This window comes from Abrus precatorius, unplaced genomic scaffold (genome assembly GCF_003935025.1).
Source record: "Abrus precatorius isolate BTA unplaced genomic scaffold, Abrus_2018 Scaffold10, whole genome shotgun sequence".
NCBI lineage: Eukaryota > Viridiplantae > Streptophyta > Magnoliopsida > Fabales > Fabaceae > Abrus > Abrus precatorius.
In genome coordinates, this window is record NW_020874292.1 from 23,981,989 (window position 1) to 23,991,307 (window position 9,319).

The following is a 9,319-nucleotide window of genomic DNA, read 5'->3' on the forward strand; positions in this document are numbered from 1 at the left end:
TTTTTAGCCCGTTCATGTAAAAAAAAAAGTAAAATATTTACTTTAAGGTTTTAGAAATAAAAAATATTTCTTGAAAGATAAAAGAGAAATTTAGAAATTATTTGTTTCTCTTTTTGAATATAATTTTCTATTTTAAAAATAAAAAATTATTTGTCAACCTAAATTTTTAAAAGTAATTTTTTTTTATTTTTTATATAAAAAATAGTCTCTAAAATATTTTTATTTAAGTTGTTTTTTGTTTTTTCATCTTAAATATAATTTTAAAAATTGAAATAACAAACAATTTTTATTTTTATTTTTCTTTTTTAAAAACAGTTTTTAAAATTATTTTAAAATATAATTTTTAAAAATTACAAACCAAAACAAATACAAACATGTACTCGCTAGTTTACTCAAATCTTTTTAGTCTGACAGGATTGAGTCGTGTAAATTGAGAGCTAGGTGTTGACAGCATTCCATTAAAAAAGGTGGATACAACATTTTGCAGACAACAGTAAAAAGAAGAGGCGAAGAAGAAGGGGAAAAAAAAAAAAAAAAAAAAGAGCAGCGGGTTCACAACGTTTGATTATCCAATTTTCTTTGCCTCTTTTGCCACTCTCTTCGCAACAATGCTGCAAATTACGAATGTTCCACTCTAAAAAATAAAGGTGATATTTTATCCTTATTGATTTTTCGGAAATCTTCCTATATTTCCGTTCAAATTCTCGAAAACATTTTATTTTGAATGGTTTCAATTCAATTAGTTATCACGGCGCTTGGAGTTGACACTTCATTGTTGGGGTGCATCGTATAGCCGTTCACCTTTTCGACGAAATGCGTAAGAGTAAAATAAACCCAAATATTGAAGCCTCCTCGTTGCAAGGAACTAGTATTACAAGTTTCCAAATTGCACCGTTTTTAAGCATTGTAATATAGATTGGGGTAATGGGTAGTAAAACTTTGTTCAAGTGGCCCAAGCAAATCACAAATTCCGTAGTTGAGCACCTAATACGAGTAGAAAAGGATGTGCACAAAGCTCTCCTTTTGTTCGATTCTGCAACGGCTGAATATAGCAATGGGTTTCGTCATGATCACAAAACTTTTGGTCTCATGATCTCTAGGTTAGTCACTGTGAACCAGTTTAGGTCTGCAGAAGGGATGCTTGAGAGAATGAAGCAAGAAAATTGTATGGTTACAGAGGATATATTTTTAACTATATGTAGGGGTTATGGACGCGTGCATAGGCCACTTGATGCCATCAGAGTGTTCCACAAGATGGAAGACTTTCAGCTTAATCCTACTCAAAAGGCTTACTTTACAATACTTGATATTCTTGTGGAGGAAAACCATGTAAAGAGGGCTGTTGGGTTTTACAAGGAGATGAGAGAAATGGGCATTCCACCTAGTGTTGTTTCCCTCAATATTTTGATCAAGGCCCTCTGCAAAAACAAGGAAACTGTTGATTCTGCCTTACGGATGTTTCGGGAAATGCCCAACCGTGGATGCCTGCCAGATTCGTATACGTATGGTACATTGATTAATGGGCTGTGTAGACTTGGTAGAATCACCGAGGCAGAAGAGCTATTTAAGGAGATGGAGCAGAAAGGTTTTTCAGCTTCTGTTGTTACCTATACTAGTTTGATACATGGCATGTGTCAGTCTAATAATTTGGATGAAGCTATAAGATTGCTTGAAGAGATGAAAAAAAATGGCATTGAGCCAAATGTTTTTACTTATAGTTCTCTAATGGATGGTTTATGTAAAGGTGGTCATTCATCACAAGCAATGGAGTTGTTGGAAGTGATGGTCAGAAAGCACCATTTGCCTAACATGGTCACTTATAGTACTTTAATCAATGGACTGTGTAAAGAGGGAAAGCTTAATAAGGCTGTGGAGATTCTTGACAGGATGAGGCTTCAAGGGTTGAAACCAAATGCAGGGTTGTATGGGAAAATCATTAGGGGCTTCTGTGCTGCAGGCAGCTATCAAGAAGCTGCAAACTTCATTGATGAGATGGTGCTTGGTGGTATCTCTCCAAATCGAGCAAGTTGGAGCCTTCATGTTAGCATGCATAATATGGTGGTCCAAGGCCTTTGTAATAATATTGATTCACCTCGCGCATTTCATTTGTATCTAAGTATGCGTACTAGGGGTATCTCTATTAAAATTGGCACTTTTGACTGTTTAATCAAATGTTTTTGTAAGAGAGGAGACCTGCACAAAGCTGCTCGAATTCTTGATGAAATGGTATTAGATGGCTGCATTCCAGATGAGGGAATATGGAGTGTAGTAATGGGTGGACTTTGGGATCGAAAAAAAGTGAGAGAAGCCACTGAACTACTGCTGGATGAGCTGAAGCAGAAGTTTGTTGAAGCTGAAAGTTAAGTTTTGAGGGTCTACAGAGATGTACGTTGCATTCTTACTTAAAACCACCATTGGCATCACATGGTCTCCTGGCATTTTCTTTTGTAAAAGGTTGTTACTTGGTCACTAATTAAAATGTGTTATGTGAAGAAAGCTTGCTTATTAATTGTTATTTTCTTTATGTTCATTTAAATTTGTTCTGAGCCCTTCATTGACATGTTTGTGATTCGTGCTAAGTAAATTTGCAACTGTTTCTAGTATAGTTTGGCTAACTTTCAAATGAAATGATTTGATTGTCATGCCACTCCACCACCATTAAAAAACAGAAAAAGAAATTGGATATTGTAGAACAATATAAAATTACCTTTAGAAACCCCTCCCCCCTCCCCCAAAGCTTCCGCAATTGAATTTCATGAATTCTTGGTTTCGAAACTTAAGTGTGTAGAATAACACAAGTACAAGAATTCAAGTATGTTAGTCTTTTTTGTTTTCAGAATATAATTATTACTTCCTGTCTAAATTGTTGTATCATGGAATTTGAAGAAAATATATTTTTCTTGAAAAGATGGTTTTATTTTCACTTTAGCTTTTACTTTTGACTGCTAATCTTTGGCAGATCCAAACTAACATGTTGTCGTTCTTTTTTTCAGTGACCAAACATGTGCAGCCTTTTCAATTCATGGTCTCACTTCCTCATCTCAAATGGTTGTCTCTTGATCAGTGTCTCTCTGGTCTAATGTTTAAAGCTTAAAATTGAGGAAGTAAATATGCTGCTCGGAAGATTTACAAATAAGCTTACCCTGGCCCCAATTTTTATATTTCACATAACCTCACTCTCTTTTTTGGGGACACTGCCTTGGTTTTATCCCAATCGGATGTGAAACTTCAATGCGGAACACGTTTGTTGGAAAAAATTTTCCGGAGTCCTGGTAAACTCAGGTAATTGCAAAATCATTTGTTTGATCAAACTCATACCTTCTGGTTGAAGTTTTTTGTCAATTCCTAGAAAACTTGTTGCTCAGTCCGTTTCAGTAATTTTGGAAAATTCAAGCATTCCTCAGTTTTCTGATAGTGTAATTGCTAACATTTTAGTTGACATTCTTAATATGCAGATTGCATTTTACATGGCCCGACACATATGGGATTTAATTTATTATCATTTTGTTTAATGTTGGAATCACATTATGAACTTATGTCAGATAAAAGGGGAACACCAGAATTTTTATTTTTAATTTTGTGGAAAAAACTTAGGATGAGGGGATCTTATCCAAATCTAAGGTTGGGAAAACTTTTGAGTTCAGAAAGTAATTATAAAAAACTTACATTTGAGAGAAATTTACATGAGTTACTGTTATTATTAACTCATGGGTAAATGAGTGTTTTTTATTACTTTAACTTGTTTAATAATCACTCTTGAAATTGACTAAACATTTCAAGTTTTTCTGGTTGTATACTTTTTAGTCTTAAGTTGTGGTCTTTGTTATTGGATATATATAAAAAAAGACAAGTCGTTTGAGGTGAGATTCAATTCGTTGACGAGTTGCTCAAGCAATCAATTCCCCATTAGAAAAAAAAAAAAAAACCTTGGCGTAAAATATATCTTGCGTGATCAAGAGTGTGCTTATAAATTCTAACTAACGAATTGATAGAGAAGACTTCCCCATGCTAGGTTTAATCCAGGTTTAAATGCATTAAACGAAAATATTGAAAAACAACCTTTAAATCGAATAATATACAATTTAAATAATGTATTGGATATATAAATATGTTCAAAACACAAGAATTCGTTATTGAAACCGGTAACAACGATGAATATTAATAGAACTGGAACATTAATTTGTTGAGAGGGGGAAGCCAATTCCATGTCTCTGTGTAGGAAATGCAACAAAGAACATGCTGCCAAAAACGCCAATGGCTACTGGCAATGCTGTGAGGATTTCCTGTGTCTCATTTGAAGGTGCTGGAAAGAAGCAATTCACCACATTCTGATCAAAAAGTGCAATTGCTGCAAACACCAAAACTGACATCACTGCATGCATGAAATCTATAAACCTCAGGCGATACTTTGCAGCAAGTTGAGATGGAAGGGTAGTTGATCCATCAATGACCCACAAGCCCCTGAGGGTAGCAAACCCATAACAGATATTCCCCTTGTTGTCTCTGAAGCTATCAGTGAAACATAACAAAAAGCATGAGGCACCACAGAGAGCCACAAGTGAAGCAGTCATGACCTTGCTGACAGAGTCACAGGTGCCAATGTTTGTGAAGATTGGTGACAGAAGTTGAAATGCAAGGACTGTGCCAGTTGGTAAAAGGTTGGCCAAATGGGCTGTGCTCTGAAATGTCTGGCTGATGGCTTTCTGAATCAGGTTCCTCTCTGCTTCTGGCACCTCAGTGTTTCGCAGAAGAGGGAGAGTTTCTTCATCATGGTTCCTAGAATCATCCGTTTCTAATGTGATGTCCATGGCTTGTACAACAACCTTTTAGCTGCCTCTGATGTTATTGTTTTTATTACCTTTGTGTATGCTGCATAGGTTGTGTAGAAAAGGTATATCTATATAGGTTAGCAAATTTGAGTGGTGCCAAAGGGAGGGAGGGAAAGGAAAGGAAGAGAAGGGAAGCGATGTTTTGTCATTACTTGCAAGAAACACATACTCAAAACTTGATAAACCCACTTTCACGAGATTCCCGAAAGAGTAGTTAGTTACAAGTAAGGGTATGAATCCAAATACTTGCGGAAAAAACTGAAATAAGATATTGGATTCATGGGATCATCTTTTCTGGTGAGTGTAACACTACCCCAAGTTACACGTTATGATTTGTTAGCACTAGGGGTGTTCATGACCATCCTGTTTCATCTACAAGTCTGAGAATTTAATTTTGATAAATTTAAAATTTTCAAATTAAATCCGATATATTTTGATGATGAGTTTGGATTATACTTTGCATTGTTTCAATTTGATCCGGTATTTTTTAATTTTTCAATTTTTATTTTTGAAAGTGATTATATATTAATAATAAAATTTAAAGACTTGATAGATATTTTATATACATTAATATCATATTTATACTGATATTATTCATTTTGAAAATTATATTATAAAATATACTTTAATTTTCTATGGTCTAACTATACATAATATTAATATTAATATATTTTATTTATAAATTGAATTGACCGATCTTATCTTTATATTATCGACTTGTATTCAAGTCCAAAACAATTAATCCTATCAAAATTTTAGACTGAACGAAGAGAATGATAAATTTATTTCATTCTCCTCATATATAATTTAATTAACAGGATTTATATAATTGAAATAATGAATATAAACAGTCGATATTCTAACTGTACATTATACAGACACGTGGTTTGCATTGTCTTCTTTTCAATCATTATCGGGTCAATGAAAATTGAGATTGGGCCCGAACGATACGGTGGAGTGAATATAAATGGTAATTTCCGTTCTTTGTGGAAACAGGATATTAAATTGAGTTTTTTTAAAAAAGAAAAAATAAAGACAAACTACAAAACATGTAATTGAGTATATCTTCACTTGGCATTATTTATTTTAATTCTTGAGTTTGTAAAACGTTAGAAAATTTCAATTAATTTAATTCTTTTGTACTACATATTTTTCACTAGCATTAGGAACTAAAATAAATGAAACCTTACAACACTTTATAAAGTCCAAGATCAAATTGAAAGGTTTGTAAAATTTACAGTGTACTAGATAGGGCACTATTCGGCTTCACCTCTAAAAAAAGGTAACTGAATACCTCCTTCGGTCTAATATAGCCAAATACTCTTTGTCAAATTAAAAGGTAATTAATTCAATTAAGGGTAATAATCAGAATATTATATACTTCAATTAAGGGCCCATAACAATGCCTATAAAAGGAAGGTAGGAAGTACAGGTAAATGGTTGACTTTTCGATATAAAATAACATTTATTGTTCAGAACCAAATCATGACTTTAGCATCGGAGTGCCTTTTGCAGGTACCCTCCCCACGTCAGCAATGGTCTGAAGGACGTCACCATTTCAGAGCAGAGATCCGAAAACTAGTGTTTTTCTAGCAGGAACATTTTGGCGCTCACCGTGGGGCACAATTTGTCTCATTTTTTAAGAGTAATCATGGTACTTACAAGAAGCCAGCAAGACAGACAGACTCGGCAAGGCGGAACCTCTCAGCAGCAGGAGGATACTACACCTAATCAGCCGATCCCTGAAGTTCTAATGGAGGGAGGTGGCGATGAAAGCCTCTTTGCAGTGTTGAGGCAACTCAAAGCAGAGATTATGGAAATGAAGAAGGAAAAGGAGAAAGACGCTCTTGAGCTTTTGGCTTTGAGAAGGGAAAATGCCAACTTAAGGGAAGAGATAAGAACTCACATACCTTCTCAAACTACACCCCTCGCCCAAGAGCAGAGGGAGTCATCGGCGTTACAAGAGAAGCCAAGGGTGGTTCAACAACTTGGAACCCAAACTGACCGAGATAATGTAGTGAGCCAAAGCCCGTTTGCTCACCATATCTTGGATGCCAAGTTACCAAACAACTAGAGAGGCCTAACAATAGAAAAGTATAATGGCACATCCGACCCTGGAAAACATTTGGATGTTTTCACAACTCAAGTCAATCTGTATACGGAAAATGATTCCCTGTAGTGCAGGATTTTCCCCACTTCCCTTAGAGGACCAGCTCTCAGTTGGTTCACCCGACTCCCCCTTCTGCCATTAATTCGTTTGCAACCCTCACCAGACGATTCAATTTACAGTTTTTCACTAGTCATCATCATCAACTGACCTCGTTGGCTTTGGTTAATATTCGCCAGCAGAAGAAGGAAACACTCAGGTCGTTTATGGAACGTTTTGGGCAAATGGCCCTCTCTATCCGGAACTTGGATCCGACAGTTGCGATGCACCATATCACAACAGCCCTTAGGCCAGGACCGTTTGTCAACAATATCTGCAAAAAACCCCTTGTCAACCTAGATGAACTACATTGTCGAGCAACCAAATACATGCAAATGGAAGAATTGGCCGAGTTCCACAACCAGGCCCAGATGGAGCAAGTGCCCAGTTGAAGAGAATCTGAAGGGAACGAACACGCAAGAAACAAACATGGAAACAAGGACCAAAAGATCGAAACTGAACGTCTCCTGAGGAGACCTAGGTTTGTTAGTTACACAATATTAAACACCAGTCAATCTAAGGTACTCAAGCAGGCTTTAGCAACAGAGATATTGACAATACCGAAGCGCACGAACACTCCCAATCGGGCTAGAAATTATACTTAGTAAATTTAGTGCACTCTTTTCTCACTCGGGGTTTGTCCTTTTTGTAGAATGTGAAAAGAGGTTTTCCAGATAAGGTCTTTAACGAGACACTTCATCAATAAAATGACAGAACTTTATTTACAAGTCAATAGTCTCTTATTATTTCCTCCTAAGTACCTCACTCAGCTAAGATTGAATCAAAATAAGTCAACAGTCTCTTATTATTCCCTCCCAATATCTCATTCGGCTAAGGTTGAATGAAATATTCTCTCCCGGATACCTCACTCGGCTAAGGTTGAATCAAAATTCCCTCCCGAGTACCACACTCAGCTAAGGTTGAATCAAATATTCCCTCTCGAGTACCATACTCGGCTAAGGAGGAAATATTTGGCTAAGGTTGAATTAAATATTCTCTCCCGAGTACCACACTCGGCTAAGGTTGAATTAAATATTTCCTCCCAAGTACTACACTTGGCTAAAGTTGAATTAAATATTTCCTTTAGAATACCTCACTTGGCTAAGGTTGAATCAATATTCTTTCTCGGGTCCTCACTCGGCTAATGTTGAATTAATATCTCTCGGATATTTTGCTCAAATAAGATTTAATTGCTTTTTCCGGATAACCTATCTCGGTTAGTATCTATATTTCCAAGTACCTCGCTTAGTTAAAAGTGTGATTATTTTCTCCTATCAACCCCTCTCGGTTAAGGTAAAATTTACATTTACGAGTACCCATTCTGTTCAAATATTCCCTGACACATACCTCACTAAGCTATTATCTAATAATGAATGATTGCTGTCGTGTAACGTATTCGGTTCGAGTCGTTAAAAAAAATAATACAAATATCATAGATACTAATCATCTTTAACATGTTCATTTTTAAACATTATTTTAAAAGTTACCATTAATACACAAGTAAACTTCTCTATTTCATCCTTGGATGCATGACGCCTAACACTCCTTCGGCCTCATCTTTGAATGCATGACGCCTAACACCCCCTTCGGCCTCATCCTTGGATGCATAGCGCCTAACACCTCACCTTCGGTCTCATCCTTGGATGCAAGGTGCCTAACACCCCTTCGACCTCATGCTTGGATGCAAGGCGCCTAACACCCCCTTCGGCTTCATCTTTGGATGCATGACGCCTAGCACCCCCCTTCGGCCTTATCCTTGGATGCAAGGTGTCTAACACCCTTTTGGCCTCATCCTTGGATGAATGACGCCTAACACCCCCTTCGGCCTGCTTACTTCTTCATTACAACCGAATACCTCCTTCGTCAAAGTGTCATAGGTAAATACATTATTAAGCCCTCGCCTCGTACCTCTTCGTGCTTGGAGGGCTAGTGTATTGGATATGACACTATTCAGTCTTACCTCTAGGAAAAGGTAACTAACTACCCCTTTGGTCTAATATAGCCGAATACCCTTTATCAGATTAAAAGGTAATTAATTCAATTAAAGGTAATAATCAGAATATTATCTAGTTTAATTAAAGGGCTAAAACCAAGGCTGACTCAGTAAGCTCATTAGCCTATAACAATGCCTATAAAAGGAAGGTAGGAAGTACAGGTAAATGATTGACTTTTCAATATAAAATAGCATTTATTTCTCAGAACTGAATTCTAACTTCAGCATTGGAGTGCTTTTTGCAGGTACTCTCCCCACGTCAGCAACGGTTAGAAGGATGTCACCATTTCA

General features: G+C 36.3%; 2 protein-coding genes across 2 annotated transcripts; one reads left to right on the top strand and one right to left on the bottom strand.

The window, feature by feature from the left end:
* Positions 1 to 489: 489 nt before the first annotated feature.
* LOC113852522 (pentatricopeptide repeat-containing protein At5g46100) lies at positions 490 to 5,022 on the top strand. Its single transcript, XM_027482825.1, has 2 exons — positions 490 to 2,385; positions 2,994 to 5,022. Exon 1 carries the CDS (start codon positions 925 to 927, stop codon positions 2,362 to 2,364), a length of 1,440 nt encoding a protein of 479 aa, XP_027338626.1. The 5' UTR covers positions 490 to 924; the 3' UTR covers positions 2,365 to 2,385; positions 2,994 to 5,022.
* Positions 4,176 to 4,835, bottom strand: LOC113852079 (protein DMP6). Its single transcript, XM_027482335.1, has one exon. It carries the CDS (start codon positions 4,806 to 4,808, stop codon positions 4,176 to 4,178), a length of 633 nt encoding a protein of 210 aa, XP_027338136.1. The 5' UTR covers positions 4,809 to 4,835.
* Positions 5,023 to 9,319: the final 4,297 nt, after the last annotated feature.